Raw genomic sequence first — 27,045 nt, forward strand, 5'->3', positions numbered from 1 at the left:
GAGGCCCAGCCATACCGAGCGGGGCCGAGCGAGGCCGTGTAGTGGAAACGCGCCATTACACAACAAAGACTATATCTTCACTTCTAAAAGGGGGAAATTAATAATCTTTTTTCTCAAAGCAAGGTTACATCTGTGAGTTGGATGAAGAAGTGTCAGAAATCAATATAGATGTTTTTATTTTAAAATAAATTCATATGGAACATAGTAAAAACATGTAAATTCTATCTCCGCCTAAAAAAAACCCATTACAGATAGTGAAAACCACCCTTGGATGATGGGTTAGTAGACTAAAAGCTTTAGGAATCCAAAGTACAAAATATAATAAGTACCCTGTATCAAGATTGATGCAAAACAAGATAAATTTGACCTTTTTAGAGAGATTTAGAAAAATAAAGTCCAGGCGGACTCACCTCTGGGTAATTTGGGAACCATCAGTTCCATTTGACCTTTTTCACTGTAAAAATCATTTTATTACTTTGAATTATCACTATAGGTATTCATTCCATCCAAATACAACTGTTGTAAAAAAAAAAAAATATATACAAAATGAAGTTTGACTCCAACTGGAGCAGATTTATTTAAAACTTTACAATTTAGCATGCCATTCCTCGTAACAATTTTTTTTGGAAGTGAAGCACAGAGGGACCTCACACTTCCTGCAGTACACAGCTGTCTTCACCTTCTTTTTGCCAGCATCATGGCAGTTCCTGCAGTTCTTCCTGATCCGGACATCTTTCCCATAAAACTTGGGCCCGCATGCGAGTGGTGGTGGGGGTGGTGGGGGGGGTGGAGGTGTTCCAAATTCCAACATTTCTGCAGCAAGCTGCTCCCTGAAAGTCTTCTGTGTGTGTGGCTTTGTCCTGCTGGGGTCACTCGTCATCTTGTGCAGCTCCTTGTGGAATCACCTGGGAAATTGAAGTTATATGGCCATTTCTTCCTCCAGTAGTCCGATCGGTTGGGAACGGTGACGAGGCCTGAGAAAATTATAATGGACAGGAAAACATAGAAATCCCTCACAGTCAGCATTTTCCAAACATGCTTCTTTCCAGCCTGCAGTCTTTTCAGGGCGTTGGCGTTCGTGTTGGAAATGATTGTATGAACCACTGAAGCGCTAAAAAAAAGTCTGAAAATGGAGAGGGGAGACCATGCTACAGTGGGGTCGAGCGCTGGGCCTGGGACCCTGGCTGGTGTGAAATTCAGTGGCTCTGGTGTTTGGTCATTCTCCTCTCTGTTGTGCCACCCGAGTTCTTCTTCTGTCATTCTGGAAGAGGAATAACCTTGGCCACGCTTCCTGCGTTTTACACATTTATCTGATGCTTTTCCTTTTCCTGGCTGAGGAGCGGGAGCCCCACCTCGGCCACGCTTCCTTTGGTTTACAGATGCATCTGACGCTGCAGAAAGCTGGTAGAAACCAGACGATGGTAAGTGAGTGCTTTTTGGATGCAGGCTGAGTGGCCAATAGTGGTGCAGATCTCTTTCTGGAGGAATGTGATGGTGAGGCAGGTGTGGTCTGGGTGAAAGTAGGCAGTGGTGAAGCCATTGCATCCTCATCTCCATCACTATGAAAAGAAATGTGGAAAAACAAAGAGATTAGATTAATTCCTGTTTCCTTGGCAGTAAACATGCCATTTTGAGTGTGTGAATGAAACACATTTAGTGACTATAGAGCCATTTCATCCCCATCACTTTGAAAAGAAACACTTTTTTTTTTTTAGATAATGTCTCAGGGCTTCTTAAATTTATGAAACTATTAATGTGTAGCACCAGATTAACGGTAATAATCTCAGCTAACTGAAGATATGAACCATTTTTAGCTAAAAGAAACACAAGAGTAATACCAAGCCTTAGAATTAGCATTTTGCGAAAAAATGCTAACTAATGCTAACGGAGTTTTGCACAGCACTCACTCTCAAAATGCCCTTATTACTTATCGTAACTGCACAAACAAGATATCCGATTAAATCTGAGACTCCACATATTCCATACATGTAGTGTCATCACTGTACGACCCCGAATTTGCGGAGCTTTCAGCCAGAAAAGAGAAAGTAAACAACATCCGGTTTCAAAAATATTACAATAATTACATCTTACCTTTTTTGATTTGTGATCAAAAGTTGTGTTCAACGGAATAAAAACGCTGCTCAAGGTTAATCCAATGTGTCTGTGTCACGTAGAATTTTTTACTGATAATACATCATATTTATGGCAATAAACTGGGTATAAAGTTTTGCAGTCAAGGCTTGTACTTTCAGATGTGCTTCGTTTGTTTCTCTATTACCTCTTAATTATTTATTAACTATATGAATAATCGTACACCAAATAACTAAGTAATAGATAAAAACAGAGAGATTACATACCTTTCCCGTGGTGGAATTTCATCATCAGAGTCACAACGCTCCGGTTCCGTTCTGGCTGCAGGAGATCCTCGTCGTCTGACTCAGAATCAACAGGTAACATGTCTGCATCGCTGTCAGCATTAGTCACCATTTCCATTGCCTGTAAAGTCGTAAGCATCTCTTTCCTGCAAGCCATTATTACAAGTATAGCAAGTATAGCAAAAGTCCTAAACGCCAATCTTGTAGTCTGCTCCGTTATCTGCTGTCCGCTCTGCGCTCTGGGTCCTGCTGCAATTCCTCTTGTTTACGTACTAAACACTGCGTAGAGTGTGGTGCGTAGTGTGTGTGCCGCTGGCATTCACAATTTATACTTTACGCAGGACCATATCTATGGAACCCATTGGTCGATTTGAGTGATTTACACCTTTTTCTTAACCATTAGATCCAATAGAATCCGATGGGCAGTTCCAAAATCTACGTAAACATTACCATTGCGGAGGTAATAGAGAAACAAACGAAGCACATCTGAAAGTACAAGCCTTGACTGCAAAACTTTATACCCAGTTTATTGCCATAAATATGATGATGTATTATCAGTAAAAAAATGTACGTGACACAGACACATTGGATTAACCTTGAGCGGCGTTTTTATTCCGTTGAACACAACTTTTGATCACAAATCAAAAAAGGTAAGATGTAATTATTGTAATATTTTTGAAACCGGATGTTGTTTACTTTCTCTTTTCTGGCTGAAAGCTCCGCAAATTCGGGGTCGTACAGTGATGACACTACATGTATGGAATATGTGGAGTCTCAGCTTTAATCGGATATCTTGTTTGTGCAGTTACGATAAGTAATAAGGGCATTTTGAGAGTGAGTGCTGTGCAAAACTCCGTTAGCATTAGTTAGCATTTTTTCGCAAAATGCTAATTCTAAGGCTTGGTATTACTCTTGTGTTTCTTTTAGCTAAAAATGGTTCATATCTTCAGTTAGCTGAGATTATTACCGTTAATCTGGTGTTACACATTAAGAGTTTCATAAATTTAAGAAGCCCTGAGACATTATCTAAAAAAAAAAAAGTGGGAGGGGTCCAATGGGGGGATCGCCGGGCTTAAGAGGTTAAGATGATAATAAATAATAATTTTTAGTGTGATGCTCAGAGTCATTGTCATTGGTGTCAAAATGTGGCAAGTGTGTAATGTAGCTTTTTCTGCATGTAAACGGTCTGCAAGTCACAAACCCTTAAAGTACACCCTGTAGCAGGAGCTCCAACAAGCCGTTTAGGACAGAGAGTGAATACACATACTATACAGAGATGCTGTATGAGAAACCAATGTGAGTTTGGAAAATTGCACAATATAAATCTATTCTAGTATACCTCAACAATGGAATTATGATCAGTAGAAATGGTCATGACATGGGACCTTTAAATGCAGATAACATGCTGTGTACACAAAGTGAAAATGCAATCTCACCAGCAAAAGACGGAATGACTACTGCTGAAATAATGCAGTAGGAGGTGTATTAACCTACTTTTTTTAAAGAGTGCCTGGTATGTGTTAACTCAATAATAGTTGTGCTTCCGGGCTCTGAATGACTGATTTCTGTGACATAGAAACATGTTTAATTATTTATTTTATTTGTATTACCAAGGAACCTTTGCAAACAATCTTTGAGTTTACACTTGATCCTAAATTTGGCAAATCTTTCGAATTAATAGGACGAATGAACACAAGCAAGTGAACTGAAGAATGGGAAAGAGACAAAGGTGAATATATTGCAACAAAAGTTCCACGAGGCTAAAATCGAACGCAACACATTGTGGTTATATTGCAATTTTGTTAGTATTTAGACCAAGGTGCACCATGTTCTTCTGAATGTATAGGCCATGAAGCAATGAAAGGGGTCACGTTTACAAGAAAAGAAAAAAAAAAGGTTTTCATCTAGATCAATGTCCTTCTGGGTCAGTTAAGCAAAAAAGAAACAACCACAACAATGTAGTACAAATAGCCATTGGAAAGGTTAATTTTATATAATTTGAGATTGGCCTAAAAATAAGACACATGACAAATTAGGGTTTTCCATGGGGATAATGTGTGGCAGCTCCGGATATCGACATTTGGTTAGAGTTTCTAGGGACTCTAACGGCAGCAAAAGAACCGCAAATTGCCTTTATCTAAACTGCTATATATCTTTCATTGGGAAAGCATTTGTTGTTCAATTGCTAAAATTCCCTTCTGACCATAGACAGGTGTTTATCTCTATGAACGCACTTTCACAACCTTTCAAAACCTGCATGCTGTAGTAGACTCCAAATAATATGACCTATTACTGTTAATTTTAGTGATATAAAACCAAGCTTTTTAATTTGTTTTAACTTTCTTGGTGATTGGACTATAGAAAAAGCAAATAATGTCCTTAACCGTGGATCAGACACAAGAACAACACTTAAAATGGGGGTATATGTGTTTTAATAAGTTATCTGGAAAAGCATTCCTTCCACCGCTGTATGCCAACAATTATGTTGAAAAATAACCGTATTTAAGATACGTTCATAACAAACGTAACGTGGGAGAAAATATGTTTCTAGAAGATATGTAGAAAATAAACGTATTTGAGATACGTTCATAACAAACGTAATGTAACGCTCCTGTGGGTCGTATTATGGGTCGGAACAATCGGCCTATTTGGTCGTATTAGTTGGAGGACTTGTTGTGAAGAAAACATCTCAAAGCTCTGTAATTTTTCCTGGGGTTCGCCTCTTTACAGATGAAGTTCTCTCTCTTGCCTTGGTGTATTTCTTGAGTGGAGCTTTGGCTGTCACCATCATCCTGATAGTTTTACTGGCTATCTCAGTGTACAAGATGAACCAAAGAAACTGCCAACATTCAGGTAACAATATTTATTTGAAGCTGGAAACAAGTATTGAGTGCATATTGCATTAAAATAACATTACTTAATTTAGTCTCAAACAGAGTGCAATGCCACATTTTCAACGTCTTCTACTCTGCATACAGAAGTGAGTATCATTTTTCCATTGAAAGATAAACTATGTTTGCTGTTTCTAGAACTCATGTGCACTATACAATCGTCAAGTTAACAATATAACTTATACTTGAAAAAAGGGGTGTTGACGATATACAGCAATACTTAAAATAAAAAATATTAAATATGGATCCCTGTGACAGGGGTCTGGTGTCTGTATTATATGACATTCAGAGGGTCGCCGCTCCGTCGCTTAATCACTTAATGAGGCAATGGGAGGAAGAGCTGGGAATAACTATATCAGATTCAATTCAATTACATTCAAAACCTTTATTTATCCAGGTGAAATCCCATTGAGATCATTGATCTCTTTTTCAAGGGAGACCTGCAGCAGTACCACATGAAGACATAAAAACATAAACAACAGAACAACAAAAGGACATCATACAGCAAAAATTACAGGGATTACAATTTACATATCTATCCACATGTACAGGTACAGGCATCTGATTGTGTAGCATCCAACCGAGCTTTAAAAACATGTAGTGGTACCAGATTGGTCATTTTCCATTCTTTTTGCAGACTGTTCCAAGTTAGTGGAGCTGCACATCTAAAAGCTTTCTTCCCTAAGACAGTCCTAGCACATTTAATAAAACCACAGCATGCGATCTCAGGCAATAACTACTTTCAATTCGCCGAGAGATCAGGGAGCAGATATAAGATGGTAGTTTATCCAACATGGCTTTGTAAATGAAAATGTACCAGTGACTGAGCCTCCGTACAGTAAGTGATGGCAAAACCGCCTTGGTATACAGTGTACAGTGATGCGTAAGTGTACGCATCTGGCCAGATACTATTTGGCAGGCAGCAATTCAATTTGTCCACTCATCCTCAATGTGCATTAGACATGGGCTGCTACAATTTAAAGTGGACCTATCATGCTATATTTAAATGATATATTGTAGGGCCATACCTATATAAGGTATATTTATACGTTTCTGTTTTCAAAATACCAAACAGATCATGCATTTTAGCCATGCCTCATTTCGCTCTATGTGCTGTTTGCTGTCTACGGGTCTGATTCTGCTGACCACGCCCCCCTGCAGGAGAGGTGAGCCGTGCTCTGATCAGCTGCTGGGCTGTCAGAAGAGGGGGAGAAAAAGAGATCTCCGTCCTCCGTGTTTTATTATATAGAGTCGTTATTCATTTGTTTTAAAGCTCAATAAATAACAAAGAAGACCTTTGACCGGCACTTTTCTAATTTTGTCCGGAAGATTTAAACTTTAACGGACATCTTGACCGGCGAAAGTAACTGAAACTGAAACTCTGCCGCACGCTCCCCTCGTTCCTTGGAAGAGGCGGAGAGGTGGGTGTTTGTCATCTGCTGGTGGACTAACCGGAGAGAATTACAGTGCTTGCATCGACGGGGAGGGATTGCATTGAGCAATCTCTCCCCGCAAGCGTTTGCAGCGGGAGCAAACGCTTGCCTCGGGGAGGGAGAAAAAAAGCCACAGCGGAGAATAAACAGAAGGGTAACCATGGTAACTATGGGCGGGAAGTCTTCTTCGCTGCTTTTGTGGCAGACTACAGCGCCACTTACAGGCCTGGCATATGTACTACAGCGTCTCCAGTGCTTTCGAGCGGCAATGGCCGGTGTCAGTACCATATGTGTTCGCCCTACCATATGTGTTCGGGGTCCGTCGCTTACCAATGACGTCACCCATTGTGATTGGCTGTACGGAATCGTAGTAATCAGCAGCGAACCGCTTCAACACGTGTATTTCAGTGTATTCACGGCATTCATTTTGTTATTCTACAGTATTATTGTTTTATAGTTATTTGTTAATGTAACCCAATTTGTGTTCTTTGAAATTGAAAAGGATATCGCATTGTGTTTGTTACATTCGTTGCAGTTGTATAGGCTATGTGTTAAGTGTAATTTGGCATGTCCTATTTATGGACATGCTTTTATTTTGAAGGACAGTTAGCGCAGTTGACAGGAAGTTGTTGTTGCTTTGGAAACAACATGACAGAGATTAACGGAGAAAAGTAATATCTACATATAAAGACGGAGAAAGTAAACGATAACGTTTATGGTTAAGTGTTAGCACCCCCCGAAGAGGCACAAGCTCTTACGTTGATATTGGAGATTTCAATAAATTCAATTTGAAAAAAAAACGGGGAAAAAAAACAAAAACGAATATCTGAATAACGAAATTGAAACCCGAATAGTACTCCAACGAACGAATATTCGGATATTTTGGTACAGTAGGGCTGTACCCGAATAATATAATAAAGTTATAGTAAATAATAACAAATTCCAGTGTTAGAATTCCATAATTCCATATTCATAAATAAAATGATATGCAAATAACATTTTCTTGGCTGTGGACTTGTACTCTACATAATTATGTTGAGCTCATGGTAATCTAATTCAATAAACAATAACTGCAATGAACAGATAGCATTTTCTGACTCGTAAAATGATTGGATATGGTGTAATTTGGCAAATGATTCTGTGTTGAAAAATGTATATCTTTAAAAACTGCGTTGGTGTATTAGGGCGGGCCATACTAATTTTTCTTGTAAATCGATCGAGAGGGGTGTTCAAATAACGTATTTTGGTGTGTAGAACACAAATCTATTTAGATGCTTTTATTTTGAAGTTGTTGCTATGGAAACAACATGACGGAGAAAAAAGTAATATCTTCTACATATAATAACGGACAAAGTAAAGAATGAAGTGTATGTTTAAATGTTAGCACCCCCCGAAGAGGCTCAAGCTCTTACGTTGAGTCTGGAGTTTCAATACATTCGGAATTTGACCGTAAAATGTCCTCTTGGGTTACCGTACAGCCAATGCGTGACGTCATTGGTAAGCGTAACGGACCCCGAACACATCTGGTAGGCCGAACACATATGGTACCTACACCGGCCGTGGCCCAACCCCACATTCCCCTGATAGGTGGAGAGTTGGCCCAATAGCCGTAGCACCACCGTCCTGACGTCAGGACAGTGTTCAAATCTGGATCAGTTTTTATCAGATCCGTTGCAGCCCCTTTTTTAGAGATTTGGGTATGGAGGAAAATAGAGAGGGTTGTGTTATATCTCTCACAGGCTCCGCCCTCTACTGGACTCTATGGGTACTACCTTATCCCGTGTGCATTCTCCCACTGAGACTTCTATAGACGTAGCCGGCCCAGGGCGGGCCTACCTGAATGCGCGCGCATCACACCGTATAAAAGGAGGCCTCGCCTCCTGAATATCATCCTTTTTTTCTTCAGCAGCGGAAGTGATTCCACGAGCTTGAGACGTTAGAAAAAGGGGAAAGTGTGAGAGCATGGAGTCAGTAAAACTTGACCTCAGGACCTGCCAGAAATGCCCGAATCTCATCGCAGGGGCTGATCCGCACCCCTTCTGCTTTACGTGTTTGGGGCCTGACCACGCGGTGGATAATATGGGCCCGACGCCGGCATGCCCAGGTTGCCAGATGATCCCGCGGTTCATACGGGAGCATCGTGTGGCACTCCCTGGCGGGGGCTACCCCGCAGGAGTCGGAGGATCGGGAGCTTGACGTCGTGAACGTGGGCGATTCGGGGAGCGAGGGGACGTCGTTCCGGTCCTCTCTTCCATGGGACCAGGCGGGCTCGGTTCCGATGGAGGACGAGGAGGACGCCTCGCTGACCGGAGGTCCAGCTCTCAGGTCTGCGCGGAGGGATTTCCCGGCGGTGATGACTCTGGCGGTGGAGCGTGTAGGCTTACCGCTCCCCTCACCGCTGCCACCGAGGCCTGAGAGCGGGGGTTTATGGCCCGGTGCATCCGGCGCAGCCGACCTTCGTTTCGCCCCAGCTGCCAGAGGTATGGCGGTGTGTGGAGGCGACATGGCAGCAGCCATTAAAAACGAAGGCCCCAGTAGCTGCCATGGCGGATATCATTAAGGTGGTGGATCGCTTGGACACGACATGTCCAGGTGTGCTCCCCCTCGATGTGAGCCTGGCGGCCAATCTGCTTCCGCGGGCGGCTGGTTGGGCGGAGGGCATACGTCCTCTGCCCCCGCTGCCCCGGGACCGAGATACCTTGGAATATCTGGATAAGATGTTCAAGCTCGGTACGCAGATGGCGGGTGATTTCCCTAGCCACAGTGGCGTCTCGTCACGTGTGGCTAGGACTCACTGCCCTATCTAAAAAGGACCGAGAGGATCTCCTCGGAGCCCCAGTGTCCATGGAGGGGCTCTTTGGGTCGGTCTCCTCGGTCACCAAGCGCTTCAGCCGCCTCGAGGAGGAGAGAGTCCAGCTTAGCCACGTGCTACCACCGGCTCCTCCTCAGGGCCCGCTACGTGCCCCCCCTAGCTTTGCCATGCAGGGGAGGGAGAGTAGTGCGACAGTGAAGTGAAGGGAGAGGCGCCTGCACAGGGCGATGGTGTTGATCTGTATCCATGTCTGAGTGTCCTTTGTTTCCACAATACACTTGCACATGTTGATGACTGTACAAATTCCCCACTCGCCGCCCCAGCTATAGCTCCCGTTAGGGAGGAAGCTAGTGGGAGTGCGCAGATGAGAGTGATAAACCGGAGAACAGAACAGGTCGGGGGCGGCCCCCTGCCAGGCGAGTGCTTCACCCGGAGGTGGTGAAGCAGATCTGGGCCCAGTTCGGGAGAGCAGAAGTGGACCTGTTCGCCAGCCGGCGCAACAGCCACTGTGCCCTGTGGTTCTCCATGGCCCTGAGCGACGACCCGCCCTTGGGGGTGGACGCGTTTGCACACGAGCCATGGCCAAGGAAGCTGCTACACGCCTTTCCACTGCTGCGTCTCATTCTCCCTCTCCTGGGGAGATTGAGGCGAGAACGTCTGGCAGTCATTCTGGTAGCACCGAATCCCGTCGGGGCTCCGTGTTACTCAGAAATGACACAGATGAAGGTGGGCCAGCCCTGGGCGATCCCCCAGTTCTGGGGGCGATGTCTCAAGGGGCAGGTGTAATCGGGGCGTTACCCACTCTCGGCCGTCCTCTGCAGGCTTGGCTCCTGAGAGGGACAGGCTGAGACAGGGTGGATTGTCTGACAGCGTTATCCAGGCAGCTAGAGCAGAATCCACCACAGCCTGTTACAGGCCAAAGTGGCTGAGATTCCAGCATTGGTGTGAGGAGCGGGGAATAGAGCCCCTATCTTGTGAGTTGGGCTCTATTTTATCCTTCTTACACTTACTGGTGGACAGAGGGCTGGCGCATTTCACAGTGAAAGTGTATGCAGCAGCCATCTCGTCCTGTCATGAGGGATTTTGGTGGCAGGTCAGCCTTTAATCAACCACTGATGTCGCGGTTTTTACTGGGGGTTAGGAGACTGCGCCCTGTAGTGCACGTCTCCACCCCGCAGTGGGACCTGCCCCTAGTGCTCGAGGCTCTGGCCTCGGGACCATTGAGCCTCTGGAGCTCTCCCCTCTGAAAGCATTGTCGTGGAAAACAGCTTTGCTTCTTGCCTTAACGTCAGCCAAAAGAGTGTCCGAGTTAACTGCTCTGTCGGTGCACCCGAGTTGTTTACTAGTTCGGGGTGGCCGGAGCGGCGCAACACTTAGACCGAACCCCTCCTTTGTGCCTAAAGACCTAAGGAGTGCGTTCAGGTCGAGGGCTATTCAGTTAGGGGGTTTTAGTCTCCCCCCCCATGGGGGGCCAGGGAGGCTAAACTGCACCTCCTCTGCCCGGTGCGTGCGCTAGCATGTTATGTGGAGCACACGGCTACCCTTAGACGCACCGAACAGCTGTTCGTGTGCTTCGGGGGCGGGGTGATCGGGAAAGCTCTGTCCAAGAAACGCCTGGCAGGTTGGCTCTGCGAGTGCATTGCACATGCCTACCGACACAACCCTGTCTCCTAGAAATTACGTTCCCACAAAACTAAACTGCATTCTCAAATACGTTTTGCAAGAAACGTATTTCCTTCCACGTTACGTTTGTTATGAACATATCTTAAATACGTTTATTTTCTACATATCTTCTAGAAACCTATTTTCTCTCATATGACGTTTGTTATGAACGTATCTTAAATACGTTTGCTTTCTACCTATATTTGCCATTTCTTTTCTAGCTTATAATAATGATAATAGTCATTTATTAATATCATTTTAGAGCAAACTTATTTTCGCGCTGGCTGGCGGCTGACTTTTCAGTTGACCAAATCCGTTATTATGCTGGTTAATGCTTAATAATCACAATATTGTTTGTAGTCGTTTCATACAGCATTCTCAATTACGTTTAACAAGAAACGTCTTTTGTCCCACGTTATGTTTGTTCTGAACATATCTTAAATACGTTTGCTTTCTACCTATCTTTGACATTTCTTTTCTAGCTTATAATAATGATAATAGTCATTTATAAATATCATTTCAGAGCACACATTTGAAATCGACGATCTGGCTTGATATCCTATGGTTAAATTAAAATCAGTAGGCGAGGCTGTAATTTCGCCAGCTGCGAGGCAGAAAATAATAGTTTTAACATGCCAAAAAGCTGCTGTGTCGTTTATTGCACCTCAAACATTAAAACAAATCCAGAGTTACGTGTTTCTGTACTTCCTCTAAGAAGAAAGGACAGTATACAACAGAAGAGCTCTGTGGCTTCAGGCTGATCGCCGTTCAAATGACAGCTGGTTTCCCCAAAAGTGGGCAGGGCTGTAAAGTGACGTAGGAAAGATCCTCAGCTCGCTGATTGGATGTTTTAGCCGCAATGCACGTCGGGATATGGTGTTAATGCGATATGAAATCCGAAAAAAAATCAGAATTTAGGATGGCCGAAGACACTACACTACCCATAATCCCCAGCTATCGTTTGGGACTACAGTCCCGTTGACAAACCCCGTGATTAATCTTCAAGCTCTGGGATTGGATGTTGGAGTGGCAGTGCGCCAAGGTTACGCCGAGCGCCAAACAGCTCTTTGAAATGGAACGAAACCACGGCAGACTTTCCAAAACTGGACTCGAACGCCCCCCCAGAACTACAGATGCTGGCTATTGTGTTTTGCAACATGTTCTATGGCACGTCTCTACTGGGAATTGTAGTTTTAAAAGACGTTTTCGTTTTTCCCAAAATTAGAAGTTGATTGTATTAAACTGTGTACAGCCCTGGAGGTTTAGGGGATAGGAAACAAATTGGTGTGTACAAATGTAAAACATGTAATTAATAAATGGGTGAAAATCGCTTGTGTCCATAATGGGAAGCATTAATATATACCCACATGCCAGCTCATTGTTACTTTGTAATTCTACTCCACTACAATTCAGAGGTTAACCTGGTATTTTTACTCCACTACATTTATTTTAGTTACTTTGCAGATTCTGATTAATGATGTGAAATATAAACAACCCTTAAAGCAGACTTTAGTTACACCTGAGTAAAATTCAGGGAAAGGTGATTGTCAAGTGCCAACAATCAGGAGAGATATTAGTTGGTGCTTGAGAAGACTAAACATTTATCTGCAGATCTCTATAAAGTATATTCATTACTCGTTATTCTCTACTAATAGTTAATTAAAGACTGTATATAATAGCTATTTTGCACATCCCTTTCAAGATTTTCTAAGGTTTATTGACATATCATATACACAACTATGTTGAAGTTATGCAATTAATGAAAAACTTGGGTCACAGGTTCCTCAACAGTGCATTACAAGACATCTATCAATATGTGTGTATTCCTCCACCATTAAACTCAAATTCTGCACATGTCTTATACTATCTACATACATAAGAGTATAATTAATATATATATAATATCAGTTAAAATAAGTGCTTCAACACAGTTAACATTGCAGGAAAGCAATATATTAGACGTTAAGTACTTTGTCAGGCTTAATATTTATCTGTAGATAGATACCCCCAAAGCTTTTTTCTTATTTGAAAGAAAACCTAAAGTGTTCTTTAATGTGTTAATAAAGGTTAATTAGTTTGTCTGTTTTGCACATCCTCATATTAATATCAGGCACTAAACTGTTTTATTGTAGAGATCACTTACAGTATCTTCTTGATTTTTTATATTCTATATTTCTATCATTGACCTTCTACTTTCCCCCTATGAAAGTATGTACTCTTAATATTTTATTCATCAAATAACATTATTCAACAAAAATAACATTATTCAACAAAAATAATTAAATAACGTGCTTTAACCACTAGGCGGTGCACACAAGGTACACACAGCATACTAATAATAACTTTGTTAGTGTAGGACACTTATGTATGTATAACATCTGAAGATGTGTAGTTTTATTCATGTTTTTACATAATTGTACAGGATATTGCTATATTATTTCTCATGTTTTACTTCTACACATTAATATCTGATTTGTAAAACATCACAGACAGAAAGGTATATCCGTCATTTAATGGTAAGCTATTGAAATTCTGAATCCATAGATGTGTCTCCCATCACCCAAATCCCCTGACTATTCTCTCAACTCAGTATTTACATTCTTATATTCAAAGAAAATCAGTAATATCTTTAAAAACTACAAGTCCTTTTCTATCAGCTGTGCACCGTTATGGTGTAAATATAACCTATCTACCAATTGGATCAAATATAAAAGTCAGCCGTATTAGTATTGATACTGCAAGGAGACGTATTTTGTGAAAAGAAATGTAAGATGTTGTTTAATTGTTGATATATTTATGATCCACGTCACGTATTCAGTTTCGGCGGCAGTTCTTCCTGTTTGTCCAGAAGTCTTCTCATCAGGGCTCTATAAATAAAGAACTATGGCAGATGTGTAATATTTAATGCAGCCGAACCGTGTATTACAATGCCGTTATGTGATGACTTTCAAAGAGAAAAGCAAGAACACTCGGAATAAAGTATTATTATTATTTTTTTTAATGTTTTCGGATTTCACATCGCATAAACACCATATCCCAACGTGCATTGCGGCTAAAACATCCAATCAGCGAGCTGAGGATCTTTCCTACGTCTGTTTCCGGTATTGTTCCTGTAATGAAAGTTCACATTTATGCTACATTGAAGGGTGGAATTGACTACACATCTTCAGAAACATAATTTGCTTCAGATATATACTGTAACTCATAGCAATGTTGTAACCATTAAGAAAAGCCAACTGCATTAAAAACCCAGTTAACAAACACAAGGTAAAGTATTTTTCCTTCAGTAATGAAGATGTAATTCCAATGTAGACACACCTGGGGTCGCTGTTCAGTCTGTTACGCTGAGCCATGCATTGTCTGGAACGTAAAAGGGACGAAGAAGACAAAGTGAAGTGACGTACTTCCGGTTCAATGTGAAAACATTCCCAGTTAAACCATAGATATATATAAAAACATATGTTTATATATATCTATGAGTTAAATAACATAAACAAATCGCTTAATAAAAAGATAAAACACTGGCATGTAATTTACGTTTGGATTAAATAGAAGGGTTTTGAATAATAGATGAGAGTAAAATCTACGTCACAGCCCCACCCACTTTTGGGGAAACCAACGCTGTCATTTGAACGGTGATCAAGCCTGAAGCCACAGAGCTCTTCTGCTGTCCTTAGAGGAAGTTTGAGGTGTTTGAGGTGCAATAAACGACACAGCAGCTTTTTGGCATGTTAAAACTCTGCCTCGCAGCTGGCGAAATTACAGCCTCGCCTACTGATTTTAATTTAACCATAGGATATCAAGCCCGATCGTCGATTTCAAATGTGTGCTCTAAAATGATATTAATAAATGACTATTATCATTATTATAAGCTAGAAAAGAAATGTCAAAGATAGGTAGAAAGCAAACGTATTTAAGATATGTTCAGAACAAACGTAACGTGGGACAAAAGACGTTTCTTGTTAAACGTAATTGAGAATGCTGTATGAAACGACTACAAACAATATTGTGATTATTAAGCATTAACCAGCATAATAACGGATTTGGTCAACTGAAAAGTCAGCCGCCAGCCAGCGCGAAAATAAGTTTGCTCTAAAATGATATTAATAAATGACTATTATCATTATTATAAGCTAGAAAAGAAATGGCAAATATAGGTAGAAAGCAAACGTATTTAAGATACGTTCATAACAAACGTCATATGAGAGAAAATAGGTTTCTAGAAGATATGTAGAAAATAAACGTATTTAAGATATGTTCATAACAAACGTAACGTGGAAGGAAATACGTTTCTTGCGAAACGTATTTGAGAATGCAGTTTAGTTTTGTGGGAACGTAATTTCTAGGAGACAGGGTTGACCGACAGGCAGGGAGAGCCTGCCCCACGGGGATTCGTGCGCACTCCACACGGGCTGTAGCTGTATCAACAGCCTTATTCAACAGTGTGGAGGATTTAGGCACAGCGCCTTCATAAGGTTTTATCTCTTGGACATGTCTGGCTCTTTCTCCTCGTCTGTGCTTGCTGAGGCAAGACAGGATTTGTAGGGGGAGGGGGGGGTTGTGGGTCAGTTGGCATCTGACCCCCTCCCCGGACGTAATGCGCCTTCGCCTTTCCTGGGCCCTCTGAGGGTCCCGGGATAGGCAAGGGGCGCGCTGGCCCGTCACGGGCGGAGGGGCTGCCCCCCTCCTGCCGAGAGGCAGAGGGGGGATAGCCCCCCCACATTTTTAGTCCTCTCACACTCTGCACGGGGTCAGTGCTTGAGTGTGAGGCATGGGCGCTGGCGCTCTCCCTGTTATCCTTAGGGATTCAGGAAGGCAGGTGCGTAGTAAGCCCATACGGGGCCGAGGGGGCTCTCCCCACCCGTCTATGGGCGGGGGGTGGGGGGGGTCCCCCGGCACTGTTTTTTGAGCACACTTTCTGCGAGGTAAGCGCAGCAGGGTGTGCTTTGTCAGCTGCAGCCCAGATTTCTCCTCGGTCACAACCGGGTTAAGGGAGAGTGTGGGGCAGCAGCTGCTGACCAGAAAAGCCGGTCAGGGGCAGTAGGGTGGAATGGTGTTGGACGACAGTGCGTGTATACATCAGGGCTCCACCCACTGTACCCATAGAGTCCAGTAGAGGGCGGAGCCTGTGAGAGATATAACGGGGGGTTACGTATTGTAACCCTAGTTATATAAGCACAGGCGGAGCCCTCTACTCAGGGCACTGTCTGTTCTATTCCGCTCGCTGAAGAGAGGTATAGGATGATAGTCAGGAGGCGAGGCCTCCTTTTATACAGTGTGATGCGCGCGCATTCAGGTAGGCCCGCCCTGGGCCGGCTACGTCTATAGAAGTCTCAGTGGGAGAATGCACGCGGGATAAGGTAGTACCCATAGAGTCCAGTAGAGTGCTCCGCCTGTGCTTATATAACTAGGGTTACAATACGTAACCCCCCGTTTTCTGACACTTGGTGAGTTCCCTGGAACACCGGGGACACATATTCATATATAAAAGACGTACAAAAGTGCATTTTGCATGATAGGTCCCCTTTAAGGTTTTGCATAGGTTACATCTATCTGCAAGTAAACTGGCCAGATTTTACCCAGGTTTAGACCCAACCTGCATCAGGTGCAGTAGGGACCCGGCCAGCCTAAGTCACATGTTTTGGCTCTATCCAAAACTGGCCCCTTTTTGGACTGGTATATTGAAAACCTTTTCGTACATGTGTAACACGGCTGTGGATGCAAACCCATTGACTGCATTATTTGGCGTGGTCACACAGGAGACATGAATAACAACTGATCAGGCTGAGGCTGTGGCATTCTCTACCCTACTTGCTAGCAGGGGCGGACTGGCAATCTGGAGAACCACAGAACGGCCGGTCGTCAAGGGCCGTTGACGGCCGGCCGGCCCTTTACATTTTTTTTTTAAAAGTCATCATTTAAGTTGCGCTTATGGCCGACAGAGGGCGACAGCGGCCGCTAATGCAGTTGTGTGGTTCTTATCTGTCAAATAATCACACACGAAGAAGAAAAAAGACCGGCCACACGAAGGCCCTCGCGCGGAGGGTCCACCACATTAAGTGCTGTTCCAAACCAACGAGTGTGGAGCGGTGGGGAGTGGGTTATCAAGCCCTCAAACAGCGAGTCTGCAGCGGTGCTGACTGGAGACCGGTCTCTACCTGACCGGAGTCACGCTGTGTGTGTCCGTCAGGTTACACGCTGTTTACAAGCAGTTCCAGCAAACATCCACTGATAAACTCGCAGGTGATGCATATAAATGATGCATATAAATGTCGCAAATTGACAGACCTTTTTGGCAGCAGCGCTGCTACAAGCACTATCAGCAGCAGCTTAGAACAAGTGCAAGATGATGAAGAGAATGATGAGGGCGCGAGTTCAGATATACAGCCAGCCTCCTGCGTTCATGATGATGGACAGAGTTGAGCTGGTGGAAGAACCAGCTCAACTGGCACATACAAGTGCAGGGCAAGAGCAAGAGGTGGGTGAGAAGTATCCCTTGAACTCAGTGGCGTTTTCTCCTGGAGGCCAAGGGAAGCCAGGCTTCCCCTGTTTTTTTGGATTGTAGTTATAATTTTAATAAATAAATAAAAACACTTCGTTTAGTTTCGGTAAATATTCTGCCGGCCCATCTCTCCCCCATTCTCATTGAGTATTTTACAAAGAGTGAAACAGCGCCCCTCTAGATGTTATGGTGAAACAGTAGATTGCACTCTTTTGCGAGAGGAGGCTAGCCGAAATTGGCTTCCCTTGGTGAAAAGAAATTGAGGGATTGACCAATCAGATGAGGCTCACATCATGCCTCACAATCCAACCAAATCGCATCAACTTCAGTTCGTACTGTAACTGTCATCACCGCCCTTAAAAAGTAGCAAGCAACTGAAGCAAGTGCAATTATGGAGGGTGGAGATTTGGATTATTTCATAAAAAATAATTTTACTAAACTTCCACTACTACAGCAGCAACTCAAAATGAAATCTGATGACAGGCCAATGCCCAAACTGGAGCTGTGTACAGAGAGGAAAAAAGGAGCGAATCGGACGTAAAACTTTAAATAATAAACAGCGGATTTCTAACATTTGACATTTCATGTGGCCGGACTGGGTCAGTTTCCAGGGCTGAATTTGAGTCCCAGTCCGCCCCTGCTTGCTAGACATCTGATACTCTTTAGTTGGAAGAAGGCTGCACCGCCGTCTCATAAGCGCTGGGTAGAGGAAGTAAAGTCCCATCTTAAACTTGAGCAGCTAAAGCACACTACCCGGGGCTCTATCGCAAAGCACTATAAGGTCTGGCAACCATTTCTGTCCTACTTTGAGAACGAATTCTTTAACATTAAAATAATTTTTCATCATTTTTACTTTTGGTTATTTAACCATGTAGTTTTTAATTTAATAATTTATGTTTATGTTTATTTTCTATATACATATTTTGTATCTCTTCTGGATGTCAAATTATATTTTGTTTACTTTCTGTGTGTGCTGTATTTTTGAATGTTGAGTGCTGCTGTTTGTTATATGTGGATAATCAATACAAATATTTGAATAATAATAATAAAATAAAAAATATGTATTTCATTTTTAAAATACACATATGACAATAAAGTAAAAAATGCAATGCCTTTAAATCATTTCGGTGTTTTTCTGTTTCTCACTTAGCTTTCTATTTGCCAAATAAATTGATAAAACACCTATTTAATTCAAAGATGAATTTGACTGAAAGCATAACCTTTTTTTTCTACAATTGTTCTATAAATATCGTCATCATTAATAATTTTGTCCTTGATAATCTTATAGTGAAAATCTCAGGACAAAAGTCAGGACAACCCTTTTCGACAAATGAGCCTGAATATATATATATTTTTCTCAGTACATGCCTGTGTTTTTCTTTGTCTACCACAATATCAATACATTTTATGTTTCTTTAGCAGTCCGGTCAAGACGCAGAGAACCTTCATTATGCTGCTTTAAGGCAACACAACGGCAACAGATCAAGAAGAGAGGGGGAAAACACCCAGTCCGAATGTGTGTACTCCAGTGTAAGGCAGTAATGCTGCAATTGTTTCTGTACTATGTTTCTGTATACAAATATATTTGTTAAAAGAATCATTTAAATTTCACCAAATTCAATAAATATAAAAGCTTGCCTTGCAATACAACGTTCTCACATACAAAAAATACCACTTGGTAGCCTTTTTCTTTAACCTGTTAAGGCCCTGACACACCAGGCAGTCACCAGAGAACTCGCCGACACCGACACCGAGAGTTCCATCGACGAGTTCTCCTGCGTCTTGGCCATGTGTCGCACTGGAACACACCGCAAAGACTTCAGCCGAGCACGTACGAACTGCGCATGCGTGAGTGGCAATAACTCTCCTTACCAGCAGGCGGCGGTAGTGTGTATTCGTCATTGAAAATAGGCAACAACCGGAAGACAGAGAAGAAGAACAGACTGATATAAACAAACAAATAGCGTGTGCGTTCCATTTTCACTCTCGTCCATCGAAAACATGTTTTAGAATATAAAAATACATGAATGATGAAATGAGCACATAAAGTGCAGACATACTATAAAATCACAGTTAATAGACCTGCATCTGATGATCGCAGTGTTCTGGCAGGTGTGTAGTTTATTGAGTCAGCAATGTAGTAATGTATGTAATGTAATAATGGCCACTTCTTGCTAAATTTACATTTCCATGTGATGCTTTTATCCGAGGCGACTCACAATAGGTACATGAACAGCAGTAGACAGTATCTCATTTACTGCACTGTACTTAAGGACAATGTTGAGGTACTTGAGACTAATCCTGCAACTTTATACTGACAAATAAACCAATGAGATGAAAAACCGGACTTGACCAAACAAATCACGGAGCTCTCAGCAGAGGACAGCCGGGGACGCTCCCGCCGATATCAGAGATGTCCCTGCTATGTGTGGGAGGTAAGAGAGGACATTTAAGGGCTATGTTTGATGTCTTTTAAGTATCACCTGCTGGGGTTTAGCTGCTGTCCTGTGCCTTTTTAAATCGTTTGTTTACGTCTCTCATTTGCTAGCTGAACAGCTGATCAGAGTGGTTTCTTGGCCCGATAGCTTGTGTCCGTATTTTGGCCGATTCAACATGTTGAAAACACATTTTTGAATAGAAGGGGACTTAAAATGACCCCATGACCAGGGTTAATGGGAAAAAAAATGTGGTACATCATGCGAGGTTCATACTCAATCAGTGGGATAGAAAGTGTTTTACTGAAGGCAACACTGTAAGCCAGAGATCTGTAGTGCCTCCTTGAGGAGACAAGATGAATCTAAGTTGTTTGCAGGAGTCAACTTGTTGCTCATTAAGGGGGGGAGAATGGCAGTGCTTGCACAGTAGGTCCTCTGGTTTGAAAAAGATAAGCTGTGGGTGCTGTCTGTGGCTGTTTTTTTTACGAATGTGGTCAGCATCTCACTCTGTTGAATCCAAAACCAAGTGACGGATACAACACAGAGTTTGGACCCCCAGGTCTATATGCTGCTATTCACACTTTTAAAGTTTGTTATTGGCACACTTGTGGTACTGACGGGAAAAGATGGGCCATTGACTGCAGGATGGGTCGGATTACTTTGTGATCTGAGCACCTAAACTGCATAGTTTATTAAGAACATCAAACTTGCATGTGACCTATGCATGTCTGACCGTCTGAGCTGCCATGTGAGATTGTGACATATAAAGTGAGGATATCTTTTATAAAGGCTCTATAAAAACGTACATATTTACTTACGCCGTCTGAAATCATTTGAGGGATGCTGTGTCTGAAATTGCATCTGGTAAAGATATCAGAGAGGTGAAAGATTTGAGCTTCCTTGCATGAACCTTTTATTCCCCCACCCCCTTTACAGTACGTAAATATAGAGTGCCCATGCAGTGATACGGTCATACGCACAATGGAAAGCTTCACCTTAATAGCAGCTGTGCTTCTTTGCAGTCTCAGTAAGTATTGAAATGTAATTAATGTCAACTTAATGGCTAGTTTTATAATTGTACATCCAACACGTAATGTGTTTCCGTATCAATTACGTAACTTTTATTAAGAGGTATTGTAAACCTTCATGTGGTTTTATAACAACTATATATTTTGTTGTGTCTGCTCTGTGTTTCAGGCTGGATCTCTGCCTCGGTTAGTCAGACTGTGGAGGTCCAGCCTGGTGAAGAAGTCACTCTGCTCTGCCCCAACGTATCCATCCATCCAACTCAGTCCGACTGGTTCAGAGTGTTCAACAGAGCCAAGCCAAGCTGTGTCTCCTCTATCTACGGGGCTGGTGGCGAAGCTTCATACTGTGATGGATATCAACATGGAAAATTTGAAATGAGTTCCAACTTGACCACTGTCTTTCTTAAAATCAATCAAGTGGATATATCTGACTCTGGACTGTACTTCTGTGGATTGTACATAGGCACAAGTACAGTCATTTCCAGTGCAATCCAGCTAAACGTTGAAGGTAAGATTGTGATTAACTCCCACCTCTTTAAGAAATAAATTGTTCTTATAGTATTTACATTATATCTCAAATGTATTGGAAAACAGCAATAAGACAAATAAGAAACAAATATGTGTACAAAAAGATTCATGTCCATTTCTTCTTAAAAGGTAACGGTGAATCTGATGATGATGAATATGATTTCGAGACCAAAAGTAAGGTTCTCCTCTTTTATTTGCAATTTCCAAACAGCCAGTAATTACAATTTATTTTAACCATATCGTAAGCAACAGGATTAAATTACAGAGTTTAATTATATTCTTTTCTTATAGAGGAGCCTGATGAAATGGCATACCTGATGAGTTTAATTCTGGGATGCTTGGCTTTTTTGCTCACTATAGTCGTCATTGTTCTGGCTGTTAAAATAAGGAAGCTTCAGAGAGGTACAGTGGATTTAATTTTGTTGCACAGCACATTATGGAAAAAAGTATATGATTAGTTTCAATTAACTAAAACACACTGACTTAACACACTTGTTTCTTTTTTTTATTTAGATGCAAATGAAGAATCTCAGCCCAAAAGACCCCAGGTAAACCCAATATTAATGTATACTCTGTGTTATGGTTTTAAAATGCATTTTAACAATTTTAATAATCTGGTATTTGTTTGGTCATGTTATCCCATGCTGCAGCTTGCATCAAACGTATTCAAGCAGGCATAAAGGGAGTCATAATAGTCTTCTTAAACAGAAAATGTATTCTAGTTCAGGCTCAGTACCTTGAAGGTATCTGCATTTTCTTTAGCAAAATTTGTGATTTTGCCAACAGTGATATATTTATTTCCCTATGAAACATTGAAATGCTTAATAAACTCAACCACAATATATGTTTTGTAAGGACAGAGATGTGTATGAAATGTATACACTGCGTACATTTACAACAGTTACAGAATTGTTTTCAAATTATCAAAAACACTGTTATCACTGTCATTGTAAGGTGGAGCGATATATGTCCTGTTAATGAATTAGCTTTTTTCCTCCGATGTGGCCTATTGTACAACCTTGGTTTCAATCATAAAACTGAGAAATTATTTTTTATTTAAGTTCAGTCAGACAACTCACGTGTTTCTTTGGTATGTTTATTAGAAGCAGCATATAGTTTGAGTTTGGCGTCTAGGCTCGGGCCTCATCACTCCACAGATTTACATTGAGTGATGATTATACTATCCCCCTCGAGCCTACAGTTGGATGCTGGGATGGTGGTGGGTCAGGCGAGCAACAATCGAGATGACTGCCCGAACTTTATTCTGTGCAGCACAACTCAGATTCTTTTAAAAGTCGTACTTTTTGTTAAATAAATTATGGTTGTCACTCATTTTAGTTTGGATTATTCCTTTGTGGGACAACCAGCAAAACGCCACATTTTACGGATTTTGCAAACAGCAGGTGACTGAATACTTTATTTTACAGAATATGTGCTCTGATGAACTGAACTACGCGGCTCTGAGTTTCCAGGCGAAGCCAAAAATAAGCCGCAGGCCTGCATCTGAGCGAGAGCTGGAGCCAAATGTAGTGTATGCTGCCACCAGATAGACGAAGGAAACGAGTGGAAATGCAGCTCAGAGTGGAAATAATGCTTTGTCATGGTACACTTCTCTTGTAGCTTCATGTGTGGGAGAATTCACTGGCAAAAAAATAAATGTTGAATATTGTTTCCCTATTTTCCCACTCAGGTTTCTTGTCTACCTTTTTTTTCTTCATCTAAGGCCACAAAGAGCGTGTTAATGTTTGATGGAGGGAGAGGCGTAGAACTGTCAGACCAACTTATATGGAAAGTGAAATGTTCTGCGGAGGGAGGAGGGAGTGACGTACACATCACTTGTTGGCAGGAAGAGACAGCACAATGGGGTCTGACAACAACTGAGGTGAACATTGTCGGGTCAAAGCAAAAGGAAGTGTTGAAAGCAGCTTACTTGTTTATGGCAAACTTAGCGAGCTGCTGTATTTAGACTTTTTTTAGGAAATGAGGAGAAAAATGCTTTTTTTCACAGAACATGTAGATAAATCTCTTCTGACATTGTAAAATCTCTCCACTCCCCGTGACTAAAGTGTATTTACTATAGAGCAGGGAAGTAAGCTAATTAAGTAGCTTTAACTCAATCAAAAGCATCAAAAGGAGAGTGTTGATATTCAACAAGACTTCAGTCGTGAAGCCATGCTAGCAGCTCTGCATCAGCATGCTAAGATATTTAACGTATCAGTCGTAGGGGACATTTCATCTCACTCATGATGAACCACAAAAGTCAATCTCAATGTAGTGTTGGATCTAGCAGGATTCATCCTCTGGGGACCATGAATATCTGTATAAAATACCATAGCAAATCCTTTAAAAATCAATCACCAATTGATTTTCCATTGGAATGTAGCTCTTTTCATTCAAAATTGAAAATAAACGATAATTTCTGTATTATGTGATTATTAGGTGTTGGTAGCATGGAGATAAATACTTGTTGATGCAAACAATTATTTCAGACAGGTTTTTAAATTGCAATAAAACGTGTCTAATGTACGTCTTTCCAGAGATGACAAGAGGTGATTGCAACCAACTGAACACCCCTCTGCTGTCCCCTGTCTTGCAAAGCGTGTTGGAGACCTACAGTGGTTGGTAAAAAATGTGTAAGCCCTCTCTAAAGCAAGTGTTTAGTTTACCCGTTATATGCTACTGTCGAAACATGGTGGTGAAACATACTGTTTTGCGTGGTAGAGGAACCGCTCCTTGTGTAGATACTCAATTTAGGGCTCATTCTAGGAGAATGCAAACAAACAACATGAAAACTCCAAAAAGTTCCTGAGTTTTCAATTATAATGCAGTGATGGTAGATCATCATAGGACACATGATACAACTCCAAATGAAAATGATAAATAAAGCAAAAAACTGCATTCACAGATAAAAAAACAGATAAACACAATAAATCCTGTGCTTTGTTTTCTTATCATATTCCATATCAATTAGACTGTTATGGATAAGGTTAGGATGTTTTCAATGACGACTGCAGGAGAGAACTTGTATTAAGGCGTGTCAGAGCATTGGCAGGTCAGTGTGAACAAAAGACACCCCGCCTCTCTTTACCCCTTTATATAGTAGGGTGGTGAATACTCTTTCACTGACAATGACAATGAGGAGCTTCGCCTTCATAACAGCTTTTCTTCTCTGCAGCTTCAGTAAGTACTAGCACTTTATTATTCTCAGCGTCAAATTATGTAACCTACAATTTAAACATGCAACAATAGAACTGAACTGATTGTTGTTGTTGCTTTATTACTGTTGGCTTATTGCGGTAAATGCCGCTGTCTCTACTGTTTCAGTCTGGATCTCTGCCTCTGTTAGTCAGACTGTGGAGGTCCAGCCTGGTGAAGAAGTCACTCTGCTCTGCCCCAACGTATCCATCCATTCAACTCAGTCCGACTGGTTCAGAGTGATTAACATAACCAAGCCAAGCTGTGTCTCTTCTATCTACGGGGCTGCAGGCGAAGCTTCATACTGTGATGGGTTTCAACATGGAACATTGGAAATGAGTTCCAACTTGACCACCGTATTTCTTAAAATCAAGCAAGTGGATATATCTGACTCTGGACTGTACTTCTGTGGATTTGACATAGGCACAAGTACAGTCATTTCCAGTGCAATCCAGCTAAATGTTGAAGGTAAGATTGTAATTGAGTCATACCGCTTTCAGAGATGTATTTTTCTCATTTTAATTATAGTATCATTGAAATGTATTATATGAAAATAAAAACCATAAAAGTAAATAACGCAGAAATACAATGTGATTTGGAGACTAAAAGAAGGTTTTTTTTTTATGGTCGTATAATCTATTGAGTTTTTTGATATAGTATAACTTGAATTGTACGCAGTGGTGTGAAAGAAGCATAACAAACATGGATTCATTTATCCCCATTTTGTATAGATTATTTTGATTCCTATGATTCCAGGATTATTAGAGTAAGACTCTTCTAAAAAATGTTAACTATGTAAACTTGTTACAATTACAACCCATTTACACTTGTTATATTAACACTGTTAAAAGCAACTTTTTGAAGCCAAGCTGAGATGATTGGCTGACATGAAATAATTGTATCCCCATTTTATAGGTTATGTTGAGATGAAGTGCTCTTCGAGACTAACAGTAAGACTCTTCTCAAAAATGTTAACTGTTCAAGTTTTTTACAATTAGAACACATTTACACTTGTAATATTAACAATGTTAAATGCAATTGTATTTAGGAGACAGTGAAGGATTTGGAAAATACATGCCTTGGATGACTGTGAACCTGGGCACTCTGACTGTTTTCTTCATTGTTTTGGCTGTTAAAATCAGGAAACTCCAGAAAGGTAAGGCTGACAAACAGTTTGTTAAATGTTCTGTCATTTAAAGTTATAACAGACTAATCTTAATCAATGTATTTGTTTAAATCTAACTAATCAGGCTTATGTTTTGTCACATAGCTGCTATTGAAGAACTGCATCCTGAAAGAAACAAGGTATTTGTATAGTTTTTTCTTGATATGTTTTAATGGTGGTACTAAATAGGAACAAGTATTGAACTCCGGGCAATACAGAAGATTAAATGTCATTTGTTAGATGATGTGCTGGCTTGTTAGAACTGTAGTTACAGTGTGTGAAATACAGTGTGTGACCCTAAATATTGATTCACAGAATGTGGGCTCTGATTAGGTATCTGACCCCCCCCCCCCCCCCCCCGGACATAATGCACTTATGTTTTCCCATGCTCCTTAAGGACCCGGGGAACATGGTGCGCAGTAAGCCCCCTGCAGGGCTGGAGGACTCTCTATTTTCCATGCACACTCTTCACGAGGTAAGCGTGTCTGAGTGTGCTCTACCCAGCCAAGTAAGCTGCGGCCCGACTTCTCCACGGTCACAACCGGAGGAGAAGAAGTTGCGGTGCAGTGGCTGTTAACCAAAAGCCGGTCAGGGGCAGTGTGATGCGTCGATGTTGTTGGACGACAGGGCGTTTATCCATCAGGGCTCCACCCACTGTACCCATAGAGTCCAGTAGAGTGCGGAGCCTGTGTAAGATATAACGGGGGGTTGCGTATTGTAACCCTAGTTATATAAGCACAGGCGGAGCCCTCTACCTGTCCTATGCCGCTCGCTGAAGAGGGTGTAGGATGACAGTCAGGAGGTGTCGCCGCTTTATATACTGTGGGCTTGCGCGCGCATTCAGGTAGGCCCGCCCCGAGGGGCCGGCTACGTTTATAGATATCTCAGTAGGTGAACGCTCGCATAGCATGATTGAGGATAGTACCCATATAGTCCAGTAGAGGGCTCCGCCTGTGCTTATATAACTAGGGTTACAATACGTAACACCCCGTTTTGAGCACATAATATCAGGTCTTGTT

The 27,045-nt window shown here is 41.8% G+C and overlaps 1 protein-coding gene and 1 long non-coding RNA gene across 4 annotated transcripts; both read left to right on the forward strand.

Annotated features, from left to right (window-relative positions):
• The first annotated feature begins 4,068 nt into the window (after positions 1-4,068).
• On the forward strand, positions 4,069-23,329 carry LOC117487751. 3 transcript variants are annotated; one of them, XM_034136408.1, is made up of 7 exons: positions 4,069-4,104; positions 5,106-5,228; positions 21,308-21,646; positions 21,796-21,840; positions 21,958-22,068; positions 22,180-22,214; positions 23,094-23,329. In XM_034136408.1, the coding sequence occupies exons 2-7, from the start codon at positions 5,201-5,203 to the stop codon at positions 23,214-23,216; spliced, it is 681 nt and encodes a 226-aa protein (XP_033992299.1). In that variant the 5' UTR covers positions 4,069-4,104; positions 5,106-5,200; the 3' UTR covers positions 23,217-23,329. The 3 variants fall into 3 exon arrangements, with proteins under 3 accessions (XP_033992299.1, XP_033992298.1, XP_033992300.1); XM_034136407.1 differs by lacking the exons at positions 4,069-4,104; positions 5,106-5,228 and adding an exon at positions 21,030-21,137; XM_034136409.1 differs by lacking the exons at positions 4,069-4,104; positions 5,106-5,228; positions 21,796-21,840 and adding an exon at positions 21,030-21,137 and having other exon boundaries at positions 22,027-22,068.
• Positions 23,330-24,996: 1,667 nt separating this feature from the next.
• LOC117487675 lies at positions 24,997-25,935 on the forward strand. The gene is made up of 3 exons (XR_004556427.1): positions 24,997-25,329; positions 25,777-25,811; positions 25,910-25,935. It is a non-coding gene; the product is annotated as an uncharacterized LOC117487675 (long non-coding RNA).
• Positions 25,936-27,045: the final 1,110 nt, after the last annotated feature.

Source organism: Trematomus bernacchii, unplaced genomic scaffold (assembly GCF_902827165.1).
Source record: "Trematomus bernacchii unplaced genomic scaffold, fTreBer1.1, whole genome shotgun sequence".
NCBI classification, from domain to species: domain Eukaryota; kingdom Metazoa; phylum Chordata; class Actinopteri; order Perciformes; family Nototheniidae; genus Trematomus; species Trematomus bernacchii.